We start from the raw sequence: 17,500 nt of genomic DNA, 5'->3' as shown, positions 1-17,500 counted from the left end.
GCTTGTTTTGTTTTCTTAGAGAATTATAGTTTATATTATTGTGCAAACCAAATTTTCAGGATCTTTCAATTGAACCTGAAATGAAAGTTTAAAACTTACAGAAATAGATCAGCGTTGAAACAGTGAAATAAATTAGCAAGCATACAAAATTCCACATTAATAGGACTTTATCACGCTGAAAAAGTGGGGCTATTAATGTGGTTAAAAAATTTGTTGTTCTTATATCAGATTACAATTTTGCAGTAAATATATATAACTATTTTGATCTATTGCTAAGCTTGAGAGTCTGTAACAGTCTCTTGCTTTTTCTGAAAATGATTGTGTAAATTTCATTTGAAGTTCCAGTTTTCGATAGCTATGAATATTAAGATTTTCGTTTATATAAAGTAATTTAAATTCCAGTTTTTGGGTCTTTGTTTAGATTAATAGTTTTGAGGTATTTTTTTTGTTTGTGTGTGTGTGTGTGTTTTTTTCTGCACTTAATACCATTTTACGAAACTTGTGAACACGTGTGAGTGCGAATACTTGTGAATGTGAATACTCCCGACTACAACTGCTTGCGATTTCTTATTTTTACTACTAGTGATGGCACGTGAAACTAAGCACTTGTCACAATTGCTGTAACTACTGCTTAGATTGTGGCTAATTCTACTTCTTCTAGTGCTAGGACTACTAGTATTGCTACTGCTACAACTACTTCGACTAAGACTACAACTATCGAACTAAATAAAAACGTTAGAGTATCGAGGTTGTAAGAATATAAAAAATAGGCTAGATGCTTTATATCATCAAAAAAATAGGCTATTAAGTTGTGTTTTGGGGAAAGTTAGACACTATGTGTATACATATTGTCAAAAGACTGTCTTTAACATAACCCAGCAACAGCGAAGGGTATTACTTTTCAATTTTCAAGCCACGCTATTGAGAATTATTAATGAAACATAAAATCGCGAATAAAGGAGGAAAACGAGGACAATCGACAGCCAGTGAAAAAATTGAAAAATTATGCAAATATTTCGGTCAAGCGGAAGTCTTGACCGAAATATTTGCATAATTTTTCAATTTTTTCACTGGCTGTTAATTGTCCTCATTTTCTTCCTTTCTTCGCGATATTATGTTTTATCATGATTAGCCAGTGTGGTCTCAGAAATTATTTATGAGAATTATTAAATGAATTAAAAAACAATCTATGCATCTAAGGTTGTCAAATGGTGTACCTGTATTATCTAAGCAACTGATAAGTTCATTCAGTTGAATTTTCAAGGGGATGTTGATCTGAATCAAGAGACAATATGTGTATGCAGATGGCGGAAAGGTCGTATCTTCAATATCTTAGGTATGGGTAAGGACATTAAATTAAGACTAGAGTACATTGAGGGAATATTGAATTGAATAGAAAAATAGTTTGTGCATTCACGGTTGACGAAAAGGGTTTATCTGTTATTAAGGAGTCTCTAAGGAAACTAGGTTTGAATTTTTATTGTATCTTAAGAAGGGAGGTAGGTTACTATTTGTCTAGTCAGGGTCATAACCTGGTGTTGTCAAAATGGCTTCAACTCTATAGAACCCCAAAGATATTGCAGATCTTTGAAACATTCATTTGAACAGTATTCATGTTTCTTTCCTTCCAAATTATACTTAACAGCTATTATAAAGGTTTGTTGCAAAATTTTTTGCAGTAAATGAATAGCAAGGCAGAACCTTAATCCTTAAGGAGAAAAATTGGAAAAAGTTTTACAAATATCTCTTTTGTCAGCCTATGAAAGAAACCTGTCAATTAGAAACTAGCAGAGATTAATTGAAAAGAAAATATAGTAAGGGAGTTTTTAATTGTAAAGTAAAGAGCTACATTAAACCTTTGATGAACCAAAATAAAGCCAAATACCTACTGAATCTTTATAAATAAAAAGTTATTCGGACTTCCATTAAAGAATATCAATACATATCAAACTATCAGTCTTCGTTTCATTCACTCTTTTCAGTAATCTTGGTTTTAAATAGCGATGAAGACCACATTGCCTTTTCATCACAAACATCAGCAATATATATATATATATATATATATATATATATATATATATATATATATATATATATATATATATATATATATATATATATATATATATATATATATATATATATATATATATATATATATATATATATATATATATATATATACTAAGAATTAAGAAAAGCGGAAATTATTTATACTGTTCCTGAGTCAGCATCTAATGACAAAATTTTCCCTCTAAACAGGTTTTTCTCAAAACAAATCTAAACTTTCCGTTACTATGTGCTGAGGTCTGCTCTTTACTGTATGCTAAACTATTGCTGCAACCAAAATGAAGGCATTTTTGGAAAAACTACCTTGCTAAATTTATTTGTTTCTTTAGTTTTTTTCGTTTTCAATCCTTTAATTTATCAATGAAATACCCCATAAAAATTATATGACAATCGAAATCTTCTACAATAAAAAAGTTTGTTTTGTGAGGATTTTTTTTTTTGATTTTATGTGAATTTTTTAGAAGCTGAAGATACGTCCTCAAATGATGATCAAAATATTTTTGGAAATGAGAATCCATGATGTTTGTAAGAAACGTTATATTTACAGTGCCAGTTTATCTTACCATCAAAGAAGTCACACCGGAGAAAAACCTTACGAATGTGAAATATGTAAAAAACGTTATACTTCTAATTCTGGTTTAAATTATCATCAAAAGACTCATATTTGAAAAACAAACTTTCGATAAGAAATGTGCATGAAATTTCTAGTTGAGGTTTTTGGTTTATCCTTCCATCAAAGAACTCCAATTGAAGACTAACCTCATGAACATGGTATCTGTTGTTGAAAACAGTCGTCGTGTTAAACTCAAGACATTTGGAAAAAGATTGGCTTGTTTTGTTTTCTTAGAGTATTATAGTTTATATTATTGTGCAAACCAAATTTTCAGGATCTTTCAGTTGAACCTGAAATGAAAGTTTAAAACTTACAGAAATAGATCAGCGTTGAAACAGTCAAATAAATTAGCAAGCATACAAAGTTCCACATTAATAGGACTTTATCACGCTGAAAAAGTGGTGCTATTAATGTGGATCAAAAATTTGTTGTTCTTATATCAGATTACAATTTTGCATTAAACATATATAACCATTTTGATCTATTGCTAAGCTTGAGAGTCTGTAACAGTCTCTTTCTTTTTCTGAAAATGATTGTGTAAATTTCATTTGAAGGTCCAGTTTTCGATAGCTACGAATATTAAGATTTTCGTTTATAAGAATGTCTAGACACATCATCAAACCTTTAATTACTTTTGTGCTATTAGTTGCTGAAGCGAATTGGCTAGTGAGCTGACAAGGTCGCTCAGTTCGAGTGGCTCAGCAGTAACAGTTGAATCCTGATTATAATCAAAATATGCATTAATCAACTCTTCTTCACTTAAAACCAAGATTGGTAAGATTGTAAGAGAAAGGAATGGAACGGAAATTGTAATAAGGGTCCCGATAATTCCGATAATTTTAAATAAATCTTTGAAAAGTCTGTAATATGAAAAGACAAGTAATATAATTCTTATTTATATTAAATTATATTAAAAATATAAATATATTATATATATTATATTAAATTAAAAAATAATAAAAATATATAAAATATAAATATATATTAAAAATATAATTCTTTTTATGTATCTATTGATATTAAAATTCCGTTTTTTAGAGTTTTGGTTACTATTGAGACGGGTCACATTTGCTATACAGTTCGTTACAACGCACTGTTTGAAATTAATATAATATGCGTTCAAACTTGTAAGCTTAATCAAAACACGAGTGGATTTTATCTAACAAATCAGATCAAAAAAATAAGTACATTATTAGAACCGCCTTGTCCAATACCCTTATATATTATATGATATTTAATGTAACTTGTTAAAAAATAATATTTGACGTCATAACCAGATGTTACAACCATCATGGTTTCAGGGGTGGATGCAACCTAGTAAAGGACGAACCACAGCCCTTAGTAAGGTTTCTATTTACTATATCATGGTTTGTTTCTTACTAGATATTAGCTGTCTCTACAACCATGATACCGATAAAACTTATATAATCCCCAGTTTTAATGAACTAAACAGGGCTTTTATGTAATTATTTATTTTAATATTTTAGTTACTATAGGCTAGAATTTGTTCCTTATTGTAACTACAATGGACTAGAGTTCGTTCTTTACTATAATTTCCTTTAAAATGAGTAATTAAACAGCCCTCAACAATTTTTCCAGTGCGACGCCATCTGAAAAAAAGAAAAAAAGATGCCGCATATGCAGAATATCGAGTTGGCAGGCCATTTTCTTGATTTCCAAGCCAATATATTTTTTTTGTTGTTCAAGCCAGGGGACCTAGTGGAGGACGAACCCTAGCCCGTAGTAAAGTTCCTAGTTACTATGTCATGGTTTTTTCTTTACTAGGTTTCAGCTATATCTACCACCATGATATCAATGAAACTTATATAATCCCCAGTTTAATAAACTAGATCGAGCTTTTTTGTAATTACTTATTTTAATATTTTAGTTACTACTGGCTAGAGTTCATTCCTTACTAAGAACCCCCCAAAAATCTCTGTATTGTACATAATAATAGGTAATTATATATAAAAAAAAACATATTGACAAACACCATTTGTGATGAAATATATCGGTCCTTTACGTAATTATTTGAAAAAAACTACGTTTTCTAAAGAGTTAAAGAGGCTGAGTTACAAGGTCGAACCTTAAAACGTACAGGGATTAGGAGGCACAGTTAGGGGGCTGCCGCCCCCCAAACTCCCCGCTTTCGCAGCCTTTAAATAAAAAAAAAGTTCTTTAAACTGAAAGTAAGGAGCGACATTAAATCTTAAAACGAACAGAAATTATTCCGTATATGAAAGGGGCTGTGCCCTCCTCAACGCCTCGCTCTTTACGCTAAAGTTTTTATTGTTTAAAAAAAAGAGTTGTGAAGAAAGTCAAACTTTAGCGTAAAGAGCGAGGCGTTGAGGAGGGCACAGCACCTTTCATATACGGAATAATTTCTGTTCGTTTTAAGATTTAATGTCGCTCCTTACTTTCAGTTTAAAGAACTTTTATTTTAATTTAAAGGCTGCGAAAGCGGGGGTTGGGGGGCAGCAGCCCCCCAACTGTGCCTCCTAATCCCTGTACGTTTTAAGGTTCGACCTTGTAACTCAGCCTCTTTAACTCTTTAGAAAACGTAGTTTTTTTCAAATAATTTCTGCACGTTTTTGTACAGTTTATTACTTATTATTGCTTGACTAACTGTTAGCTGATCGTGTCAGGAGTTAAAGATGGGAGCTGCCGCCCCCAAACCCCCCGCTCTTGAACATTCTTGTGTTAAGGCTTTTAATTCCTGAATACTCAAATCACGTCGTACAGGGTGCCTCCTAATCCCTGTACGTTTTAAGGTTCGAACTTGTGACTCAGCCTCTTTAACAGCCCCCCAACTGTGCCTCCTAATCCCTGTACGTTTTAAGGGTCGACCTTGTAACTCAGCCTCTTTAACTCTTTAGAAAACGTAATTTTTTTCCAATAATTTAAAAAAGAAACTGAGTTTCTTTTTTAAAGTTTAAATTCAGTATAAAAAAAATTTGCTCTGACGGTGAATCGAACCCGGGTTTTCCGCCTGACAGTCTGAAGTATCAACCGCTGGACTAATGATACACAATTGTAATTGTTTTTTAGTAAATGGAATCTATTTTCGACGCAAGCAAATTCCCACAAAACTTGATATTTGTTTTTTGGAAAACAGGGAAGGAGTGATCAGATTGAGCTGAAATTTCGAGGATAAGCTCCCAGGCCCCAGGAAAGCTTATCCTCTAAATTTCAGCCCGATCAGACAACGTTAAAGGGGGGTTGTGGTGGGAAAAATTAACATGGGCTATTATAGGAAAACGAGGTTTTTCGTAAATGTAAATTCGGGGGATAATTTTTTCGGTCTGAAAATATCAAAAGGCCCTAACAGGTCGAATTCTGCTTCGAATGAGTCCTCATTCACCCGGATCAGTTGCCAACTGTGGCCTGTAGGCGTGGATAAGAAAAAAAGAAATGAATTTTAAGTGGCTATATTTGGTTTTTTGAAAACAGGGAAAGAGTGATTGGATTGAGCTGAAATTTCGAGGATAAGCTCCCGGGCCCTAGGAAAGCTTAACCTCTAAATTTCAGCCCAATCACAACGTTAAAGGGGGGCTGTGGTGGGAGGGTCGAAACTTCCCGTCCAGTTTACCCCATGAAGATAAAGTCGGAGGAGGATGAAATTTTGCAAGTTTCTTAGTTTGAGCTTGGGCTACAAAATGCGATTACCGCCGTCTCTGTGCGACCTCTAGGACCTGAAATCGCTTAACATTGTGGTGGGTCGCCTCTTTATAGAGGCACAAGTGTGCCTCCTTGATCATTAATTAACACAATATAAAATAAGTCGGATCATGGAAACAAAATTAAAGGAAAATTTGTGTTGTTTGGGTCGTCCTTACGTTTGATACAATGGACTAGAGTTCGTTCTCTACTAAAACACAAACAGGAAAAAGCCTATGGCTTTTTCTTATTTGGAATAGTAAAAGACGAACTTCTGAGAATCAGGCAGTTAACTAAGTCCAATATGTGCCATGGTTTGTTCTTTACTAGGTTTCAAAAATCTCCGTAGCCATGATACCGATGAAACTTACATAGTCCCTATTTATGATTAACTAGACAGATCTTTTATATAACATACCTTAGAGAAACAACTTTTAAACGATGTTTGTTTGAAGTTATATTGTCAATGGATTATTGCAGTGAGCATGGGCATGTCGTTCTTTACTGTAAACTCTCTACGATGTTCCAGTGCCAAGCTATCTGTGGAAAAGAAAAAAAGAAACATAGATGCTGTTTGGGCAGAATGCTGTAGTAGCTGTCACTTTTCTTGATTTTTAAGCGAATATATTTCCCTTGCTGTTAAAGTCAAATGACAGAAAGTTTCCTGTGTAGGGGTTTTGGAAAAGGCAGTTCTAATGGTATACTTTTCGTTTTGATCTGACTTTTTTTCTTAGGAGTTATGGCTTTTTATATTTCTTAACATTGGACGTGATCGTCTCCTACTAGGCTGGTAGCTACTGCAACTTGGATATATGCAATGGTATGTTTCTCAAGCGATCGTCTTTCAATGTATATTCCTTATTATAGTTTTGACAAACACCCTTTATTATAAACTTTATAGGTCCTTTATGTAACAATTCATCAATGGCTTTTTCATCAAATGGCTTTTCATCCCGTAGACTTTGGACAACCGGAGTGAACAATGTTGCTACCATTATTAAGCTTACAGTTATTTTCATGAGTTTTTGATCACTTTTTATCCTAAGTCTTTACCGTCTCACACTAACCCAAGTTTTAACCTGAAACCTCTAATTTATTGTTTCTCAAAATTTTCACGTCTTGTTTATTCTCTCAAAATTTTTAATTATTTGTTTCTTCTATCACATACAATAATTTTGGTACTTTTTGAAATTTCTGTTAAAAAATTAGAAAGCTAAAAACTAATTGTGTCAAAGAACATTTTGTTCTTCATGATATGCATTGATGACATCATACGGCTGTGAATCCAAACGAAAGTAAACAGCACCATAAAAAAATATAAATTTTCTCCAGAACTACTGATGACACATTTATGTCGACTTTTGTCAACGTTTTAGATGATGGGGCTTTTTTACAGGGAAAGGTCGCAAGCCCCTCACCCAACCTTTCAGCTGCTGAGATTGAAGCCTCGCATTACCAGATGACTTCACTAAAACAGGAAAGTGTTAAAACAGAAAACGAGTAGAAATGTCTGTATGTTCTCTATAACTTCAAATAAAAATATAATTTTGTATTTTTGTATATATGACAATGTAAAACTATTATTTTCATCAAGATACCCCAGTTTTTGCTACTGTCTTAGCTTTTTTCTGATTTGTATGTAAATTATCTTCTACTAATACCTTTCATTGACAACTTCAAACCTTATTGAATCCCCTCACAAGCACTGGATTATTTTGATAGATGTATTATAACAAAAACTTCGGTTACTCAATGACTGGGTCTTTGCTGAAAGAAAAAACAACAATAGAAAACAGAAAAAAGAAGACACGTCACTGTTTACCAGCGAAAGTGATTTTCCTTGTTGCTAAAGGTGGGGGACTGTAATTGTCTTAAATGCGGGTTTCGGCTATGGTGATTCCAACAACACAATTTTCTTTTCAATTTGACGCCATCTATTTGAGGTTTCAGGCTATTTTTCTAAATTCCCATAAATTTGTTTTCGCAACATACTTTTGCCGCTGAGAATAATCGAAATAATAATAATCTCCTGAATTAGAATGAAAAGGAAATTCTTCATTGACAGTTTTCTTTTTAAAACACTTTTTTATTTTTCTCGGTTACTATCGACGAGACTTGGTTCTATACTTGGTTGCGGCAGATGCCTCAACCATGATTCGTTGCCAAAAACTGTTTACCTTATGAGGTTCCAATGCCCGAACTTTGAATGGGAGCACAACTACATTTTTAACTTGAACAAAACTTCAGCTTTAAGATCAGAACCAGGAAGTTTACCCTTTCCTTCTTTGCAAATTTATTTCTTCTTGTGACTTTTCTTGTTATTTTCCATAGAAAAACCCTTTCAAAACGCCACTGTCTCTTTGGGTCACCGATGAAACTATAGGACAGAGCTCCTTTTTTTATTCTTGTAAATTTGGGGTAAATCAGACACATTATAGTACTTTAGACTATTTTGTAACTTGTGTCTGCAAATCTTATTTTTTGGTCTTCAATTTTTCTTGAGACACAGAAGTTTCATCTATGAGACTACCGTTCAATTTTCAGATTATTTAGAGGCAGCTCTATTTGTTTGCTGTTTCAAATCTGTGTAACAAAAACAGCGAGATAAATGGTACGATACTTATAAATAAATATTATATAAATCCTCACGTGAGAATTCTATTAAATGAAGACAAAAATAAACTCATTTTGTGTGGAGACAAAATATAAAACTTGTTCTAAATAACAATAATAAAAAAAAATTAAGTACAAATAGCACTAGATCTAGAGATTCCCTTTATAATGAGCCATTGAACAACTCTCAACGATGTTCCAGTGCCAAGCTATCTGTGGAAAAGAAGAAGAAGAAAGAGAAAAATATCCCGTTTGTGGAGAATAACGTGGTTAAAGTCAATTTTCTTGATTTTCAAGCCAATATATTTTCTTTGTTATTCAAGCCAAAGGGCGGTAGGTTTCCTTTATAGGGGTTTTTGATCTGACTTTTTTTAGGAGTTAGGGGTTTTTATATTTCTTAACCTTGGACGTGATCGTCTCTTACTAGGTTGCTAGCTACCGCTGCAACCCGGATACTAGGTTGCTAGCCACCGCTGCAACCCGGATACTAGGTTGCTAGCTACCGCTGCAACCCGGATTGCTCCAATGATCGTCTTTTAATGAATCTTTATTATAATTCTTTACTATAACAACTAGGATGACGTCAGTTACAACTTGGGTTTCTTTTTATGCTATATCATTACAAACAGGAAAAAGCCTACGGCTTTTTCTTCTTTGAAATAGTAAGAGACGATCTTCAAGCAATCAAGTAGCTATCTAAGTCCAATGTATGCAGTGGTATGTTATTCCAATGATCGTATTTTAATGTAATTTCCTTGATTTTCAAGCCAATATATTTCCCTTGCTGTTCAAGCCAAGGGACTGAAAGTTTCCTATACAGGGATTTTGGACAAGGAGGTTCTAATGGTGTACTTTTTTTTTGATCTGACTCCTTTTTTAGGAACTAAGAGTTTTTATATTTCGTAACATTGGACGTGATCGTCTCTTACTAGGTTGCTAGCTACCGTTGCAACCCAGACTAGGTTGCTAGCTACCGCTGCAACCCGGATAATTGACAAACACCATTTATGATGAGCTATATTCGTGCTTTATGTAACTACACCTGGAACCACCATATATCAGTTAGTATGGGAGATCGTTCTTTACTGTAATTTTTTTAGGAGTTATGGGTTTTTCTATTTCTTAACATTTAACATGATCTTCTCTTACTTGGTTGTTAGCTACCGCTGCAACTCCGATAGGTTGCTTGCTACCGCTGCAACCCGGATTCCTTATAACGCTTCAGTTAATATGGACTAAAGATCGCTCTTTAATGTAATTTTTAATGAAAAGCTTCCAAGATATGGACTGGCAACTGTGGAACAGTTTACAGATGTAATGGAAAATATTAGATATCACTGTGAATATACGGAGGCATAATTGTCATTTATTTAGATTCAGCTTTATTCGATGATCGAGCCTTTATGTATCTAGCTAAAATAATGGAGATAATATTAATGAACCACAGGATTCAGTTTCTTTGGGCTTGAGTTCTTTTTTTAACTGTAAATACAAACAGGAAAAAGCCTACGGCTTTTTCTTCCTTTAAATAGTAAGAGACGAAACTCAAACAATCAAGTAGCTAAATCCAATGTATGGAATGGTTTGCTATTTCAGTGATCGTCTTTTAATGTAAAAATTTGTTTTAATTACAAAAAAATTTCAACCTCATTAATTTCATTTAAAATGAGCCATTGAACAACTCTCTACGATGTTCCAGTGCCAAGCTATCTGTGGAATTACTAACCTATACTATAATTAAGTGGCGTATAACATTTAGTATAGGCAAGAGGTCGTTCTTTATTATAAATATAATCAAACCTTTCAGTTAGTATTATAGGCTTGAGTTCGTTCTTTATTGTAATTTCAAAGTTCAAGTCTCGAATTTTTTTTTTTTTTGTATTCACAGCTTTGCTTGCTGGGTTATCTATTTTTTCAAAAGACCCCATTCTTGGCGGCTTTAGTTTAGACCAGATGTCGTTCTTTATTGTAATACCGCTGCAACCGGATAAATTACAAAAAGGAAAAAGTCTACGGCTTTTTCTTCTTTGGAATAGTAAGAGACGATCCTCACTTAATCAGACAGCTAACTAGGTTTATAATTTGTTCTTTAACATAAACTTCACTAATCGGATATTTCAATATATCCTATGTGGTCTAGAGGTTGGAATAGCTCTCACCCAGTTGGCTTGAGTTCAATTTCCGTATGGGAAATTTTTTACTTATGATGATTTCTTAAGGAATATAATTAGAATTTCTTAATCTAATAAAAATAATTTGTTTTAATTACAAAAGGTTTTTAACCCCATTAATTTCCTTTAAAATAAGCCATTGAACAACTCTCTACGATGTTCCAGTGCAAAGCTATCTGTTGAATTACTAACCTATACTATAATTAAGTGTTGCTAGCTACCGCTGCAGCCCGGAATATATCCTATATGGTCTAGAGGTTGGGATAGCTCTCACCCAGTTGCCTTGAGTTCAATTTCCGTATGGGAAATTTTTACTTATTATGAATTTTTAAGGAAAATAATCAAAATTTCCTAATATAATAAAAAAAATTGTTTTAATTACAAAATATTTTTAACCCCATAAATTTCCTTTAAAATGAGCCATTGAACAACTCTCTACGATGTTCCACTGCCAAGCTATCTTTTGAATTTCCAACTTATACTATAATTAAGTGGCATATATAATATAGTAAAGGCAAGAGGACGTTCTTTATTATAATTTAAAATGAGCTATTGAACAACCCTTTACGATGTTCCAGTGCCAAGCTATCTGTGGTAAAGAAAAAAAAAGAAAAAAAGAAAAAATATCCCGTTTGGGGAGAATAACGTGGTTAAAGTCAATTTTCTTGATTTTCAAGCCAATATATTTCCCTTGCTGTTCAAGCTAAGGGACAGAAAGTTTCCTATACAGGAGTTTCGGACAAGGCGGTTCTAATGGTGTACTTTTTGTTTTGATCTGACTCCTTTGTTAGGAACTATGGGTTTTTATATTTCTTAACATTGGACGTGATCGTCTCTTACTAGGTTGCTAGCTACCGCTGCAACCCGGATTACACAATTCCAATTTACAATACTTACTTCTTATGTATGATATCCTAATGATCGTCTTTTAACATAATCAAACAATCAAGTAGCTAACTAAGTCCAAAATATGCAATGGTTTTATTTCAAAGACTGTCTTTTAATGTAACAATTTCATTTTTTACTATGGGGCGTGATTGTCTCTTACTAGGTTGCTTACTACCGTCGCAACCCGGGTTCCAGTTACTATGGGCGATAGTTCGTCCTTTAATTTAAACATTGGACGTGATCGTCTCTTACTAGGTTGCTAGCTACCGCTGCAACCCGGATATATTCTAGCTAAAATAATGAAGATAATATGAATGAACCACAGTGTTCAGTTTCTTTGGACTTGAGTTCGTTTTTTAACTATAAATACAAACAGGAAAAATCCTACGGCTTTTTCTTCTTTTAAATAGTAAGAGACGAAACTCAAACAATCAAGTAGCTAACTAAGTTCAATGTATGGAATGGTTTGTTATTTCAGTCATCGTCTTTTAATGTAAAAACATAAATACTGTAATCTTAACTATAGTGAAGTTGCGTATGCAAGTTAGTATAGGGAAGAGTTTGATCTTTATTATATTCCGTATGGGAAATTTTTACTTATGATGATTTCTTAAGGAATATAATTAAAATTTCTTAATGTAATAAAAATAATTTGTTTTAATTACAAAATGTTTTTAACCCCATTAGTTTCCTTTAAAATGAGCCATTGAACAACTCTCTAAGATGTTCCAGTGCCAAGCTATCTGTTGAATTACTAACCTATACTATAATTGAGTGGCGTATAAAATTTAGTATAGGCAAGAAGTCGTTCTTTATTATACACTTTTCTTAATTTTCAAGCCAATATATTTCCTTTGCTGTTCAAGCCAAATGACAGAAAGTTTCCTATACAGGGGTTTCGGACAAGGTGGTTCTAATGGTGTACTTTTTTTTTGATCTGACTCCTTTCTTAGGAACTATGGGTTGTTACATTTCTTAACATTGGACGTGATCGTTTCTTACTAGGTTGCTAGCTACCGCTGCAACCCGGATAATAATGCAACCCGGATTGACAACCCATATTATGTAAACCCTGATTACAAACAGGAAAAAGCCTACGGGTTTTTCTTCTTTGGAATAGTAAGAGACGACTCTCAAAGAATAAGGGAGCTAACTAAGTCCAATGTATGCAATGGTTTGTTCTTCTAATGATCGTCTTTTAATATAATATTTTTAACCCCATTAATGTCCTTTAATTGAGCCATTGAACAACTCCCTACGATGTTCCAGTGCCAAACTATCTGTGGAATTAATAACCTATACTATAATTCAGTGGCGTATAAAATTTAGTATAGGCATGAGGTCGTTCTTTATTATATAGATTAAAATTATCTCTGAAAGAATAGATTTTGTTAAAAAGCCAGCTAGAGATGCTTTCACAAAGCTTCATAGTAATATCCAAAAGAAATGTTGCATGTTTAGTGAAAAACTTCCATGGTATGGACCAGCAACTGTGGAACAGTTTACAGATGTAATGGGAAATCTTATACATCACTGTGAACATATGGAGGCATAATTGTCCTTTACTTAGTTTCAGCTTAAATTCGATGATCGAGCCTTTATGTACTACATCCAATGACTATGACGTCATTGATCAATATTGTATATAAAAAATTAAGTTTTTCGTAAAAAATAATTATAAAAAAAAAAAATTAAGTGCAAAAGACGCTAGATCTAGAGATTTCCTTTAAAATGAGCCATCTAACAACTCTCTACGATGTTCCAGTGCCAAGCTATCTGTGGAAAAGAAGAAGAAGAAAGAAAAAATATCCCGTTTGTGGAGAATAACGTGGTAAAAAGTCAATTTTCTTGATTTTCAAGCCAATATATTTTCTTTGTTATTCAAGCCAATGGGCGGTAAGTTTCCCTTATAAGGGTTTCGGACAAGGTGGTTCTAATGGTGTACTTTTTTTTTTGATCTGACTTTTTTTTAGGAGTTAGGGGTTTTTATATTTCTTAACATTGGACGTGATCGTCTCTGACTAGGTTGCTAGGTACCGCTGCAACCCGGATTTTAATATAAATCTAGTAAATTTATCAATTACTATAGGAAACAATTCGTTCTTTAATATAAAACCCAGATATAACTGTACTAGCCAATGCTATAGTTAAGTGCCTATAAAATTTAGTATTGGCAAGAGGTCGTTCTTTAGTATAAAGCAGTGTGAAAAGACATCAAAAATGCAGTTTTTGGTGTAAAAATTTATCCTGTTTTAGAAATAATTTATTTTAGTTACTATAGATTTTTAACCCAATTAATTTCCTTTAAAATGAGCTATTGAACAACTCTACGATGTTCCAGTGCCAAGCTATCTCTGGAAAAGAAGAAAAGAAGAAAAAAAGAAAAAAAAATATCCCGTTTAGGCAGAATGTTGTAGTAGCTGCCACTTTTCTTGATTTTCAAGCCAATATATTTCCCTTGCTGTTCAAGCCAAAGGAGGAGGGTAAGTTTCCTTTCAAGGGGTTTCGGACAAGGCGGTTCTAATGGTGTACTTTTGAATTTGATCTGACTCCTTTTTAGGAACTATGGGTTTTTACATTTCTTAACATTGGACGTGATCGTCTCTTACTAGGTTGCTAGCTACCACTGCAACCTGGATTGCTAGCTACCGCTGCAACCCGGATAAATTGAGACGATTCACTCTTACTAAACAGTTCGTTACCAAGAACTGTTTGATAGATATATAGAACATAGAAAACAAGCAAGGGAACTTACTAAATTCTTTTCGAATCTTTGTTGGACTTGTTCAGGACTCTAATGAGCATAAGTCCTCGATATCCTCAAAACATAAACTCCTTTGCATGATTACCATTAAACTTTGTCATTTTCTGACGGCAGTGATTGCAAGTCGTCATTTATTTGAAGTACCATTCTCTCTACAAAAACCTTCAAGTCAGACTTCCTACTTTCACAAGCTGCGATAACTTCTGAATGATTAGGTGAATTTTCAGAATCAGTGTCCATCACACATTTATTTGAAATAAGGCTGAATGCAAAAACAAACATGCCACAGTGGCGAGCTACAACAACTTCTGGTACAGTGGACATTCCTACAGCATTAATATTTGATGTATTTAGTAGCATTTGGCATTCAGACGGTGTCTCATATGCTGGACCACCATTCATGCAATAAACACCTTCGTGAATATTTTCCTTCAAGCCAATTTCGCTACCAATTTTTAGTGCATATTCACGATATTTTTTATTGTACGCACCTTGCATTGAGGGAAATCGAGTGCCAAATTTGTTATCATTTGGGCCAACCAATGGAGATCTTCCAGCTAACCCCGGAATGCTTACATGGTCTTTTATTATCATTATGTCGCCAATTTTGTGATTGGACATTAAACCACCAGCAGCATTGCTAATGATCAAACTCTTAACTCCCATTACGTGCAAGACTCGAACCGGTAAAGCACACTTCCAAGTCGGGTATCCTTCATACGGATGAAATCTACCTTGCATACACACAACTGGGACATTTTTAAGCAGCCCTATTACCATTTGGCCCTTATGCCCAACAACGGTTGAAACAGGGAAATGGGGTATATTTTCGTAATGAATGGTGATTCTATTTTCTAATAAGTTTCCAAGTTCACTTAACCCAGAGCCGCAAATAATTCCTATGTGGCACCTGTACTTTGTTTTAGATAATAAAAAATCAGCAATAGTTTTAATCTCATCATAATTAAGAGGTGATTCTTCAACAACAGGAGTTTGACGTAGATGATTCCAACTATTGGTTATCATGTTTTTCAGCTTAGAAGAGAAGCTCATAAGAATCTCATTTGCAATGTCTGAATATTTAGTCATTGTTTCAAATAACAATACTATTGCTTTATATTGAAACCACGCATCAAGTATCGAAAACCTATCAAAAATAAAAACTAATTTTAAAATTTTCTGATATTTTTCTAGTTTTTATTAAAAAATTAGAATTATTGCTCATTCACCAAAAATATTTTTGCAGTTTACATAATAACTTTAGTCATCAATAAAATTAAATTATTCTATTTGAAATTTTCAGGAATTAATCTAGTTTCAATTCAGCAATCAGTTTTTTTTGTTAAAATTAAAGAACCTAATATATATAATATAACTATATCTATATACTTTTGATAAAGTTAATAACACTATTTTGATCTTTGTATTTAAGGTGATGTTAATACCATTTGCTATTACAGTGTTGTACAGTGTTGTATCCTTAAAGAAATGAATTTTTTGGGATTGGATGTAATCTTCTGTTACTAGGTTGCAAGCTACCGCTGCATCCCGGATCAAGTTGTGTATATAAGTTAGTATAGGCAAAAGTTCATTCTACATTATAAAATTTTGTTTCATGGATCGCTAAAGTTATTATGTAAAATGCAAAAATATTTATGGTGTCTGAGCAATAATTTTTATTCTTTAATTAAAACTAGAAAAATGCCTGAAAATTTTAAAATTAATTAGTATTTTTGATAGGTTCTTACTACTCGAAACATCATAATATAAGGAGGTGTTCGGAAAAATAGCTATAAATATATTATGGTCTCAACAGAATAAAGTAATTTAATATAAACGTCATTAATCAAATATCTTAATATATCCTAAATGATCTAGTGATTATGATAGCTGGCTCTCGCCCAGTTGGCCCGAGTTCGATTCCCGGTATGGGAAAATTTTACTAATGATTACTTAAGAAGTATAATTAAAATAATCATCTATATAATAAATCCTTTTATTACTTCAGTTACTATGGGCTACATTTTATTCCTTAATGTAACATATTTAAAATCAGTATAAAAATCCAATTCTTTTGATGTATGTATTGATATTAAAATTCCGTTTTTTAGAGTTTCGGCTACAATTGAGAAGAGTCGCTCTTACTATACAGTTCGATAACACGAGCTGTTTGATATATGATTACAAACAGGATAAAGCCAACGGCTTTTTTCTTCTTTGAAATAGTAAGAGACGAACCTCAAACAATTAAGTAGCTGACTATGTTCAAGGCATGTAATGGTTTGTTATTCCAATGATCGTCTTTTATTGTAAAAATAAAGAAAAGGCAAATAAACACGCATCTGTGATCTTTTTTCCGATAAAAAATACAAAATTAAACGTTTTTGCAGATAAGAGCTTGAAACCTCTTCAGTAAAGTTCTCTAATACGCTGAATAAAAGGGTGTGATTTTCATTAAGATTCTATGATTTTAGGGGTATTTTTCCCTTTTTTCGAAAATATTGGCAAATATTCTCAGGCTCGTAACTTTTGATGGGTATAACTAAACTTGCTGAAACATACATATTCAAAATCGGCATAAGAATCAAATTCTAATGGACCATTTCAGTTTTATTATGAGACATTATCGTCTCTTACTAGGTTGCTAGCTACCGCTGAAACCCGGATTGAATTATTTAAAAATAAATATGTTTTGCATCATCATACATATAATGATTCCTTATA

General features: G+C 33.1%; 2 protein-coding genes, 1 long non-coding RNA gene and 1 pseudogene across 3 annotated transcripts in view; 3 read left to right on the top strand and 1 right to left on the bottom strand.

Moving 5' to 3' along the window:
• The window catches only part of LOC148947953 (uncharacterized), a 29,082-nt gene extending 28,687 nt beyond the window's left edge, over positions 1-395 (top strand). The window contains exon 2 of the mRNA XM_089095756.1: positions 1-395. This exon is cut by the window's left edge and continues 1,108 nt beyond it. The gene's annotated coding sequence lies outside the window, so the exon portion shown is untranslated.
• The window catches only part of LOC148947945 (uncharacterized), a 435,585-nt gene that overhangs the window by 99,813 nt on the left and 318,272 nt on the right, over positions 1-17,500 (top strand). The window lies entirely within an intron of this gene.
• On the bottom strand, positions 14,864-15,865 carry LOC148947952 (purine nucleoside phosphorylase pseudogene; annotated as a pseudogene).
• Positions 16,660-17,500, top strand: part of LOC148947951 (uncharacterized) — a 57,679-nt gene continuing 56,838 nt past the window's right edge. Inside the window, exon 1 of the mRNA XM_089095755.1 lies at positions 16,660-16,702. Within this exon, the coding sequence (XP_088951881.1) occupies positions 16,660-16,702 (43 nt within the window). The remainder of the gene's footprint in view (positions 16,703-17,500) is intronic.

Source organism: Artemia sp. Qi Xiang Cuo, chromosome 10 (assembly GCF_049724085.1).
Source record: "Artemia sp. Qi Xiang Cuo chromosome 10, ASM4972408v1, whole genome shotgun sequence".
Taxonomy (NCBI): Eukaryota; Metazoa; Arthropoda; class Branchiopoda; order Anostraca; family Artemiidae; genus Artemia; species Artemia sp. Qi Xiang Cuo.
This window is presented reverse-complemented; position numbering and strand designations above follow the sequence as displayed.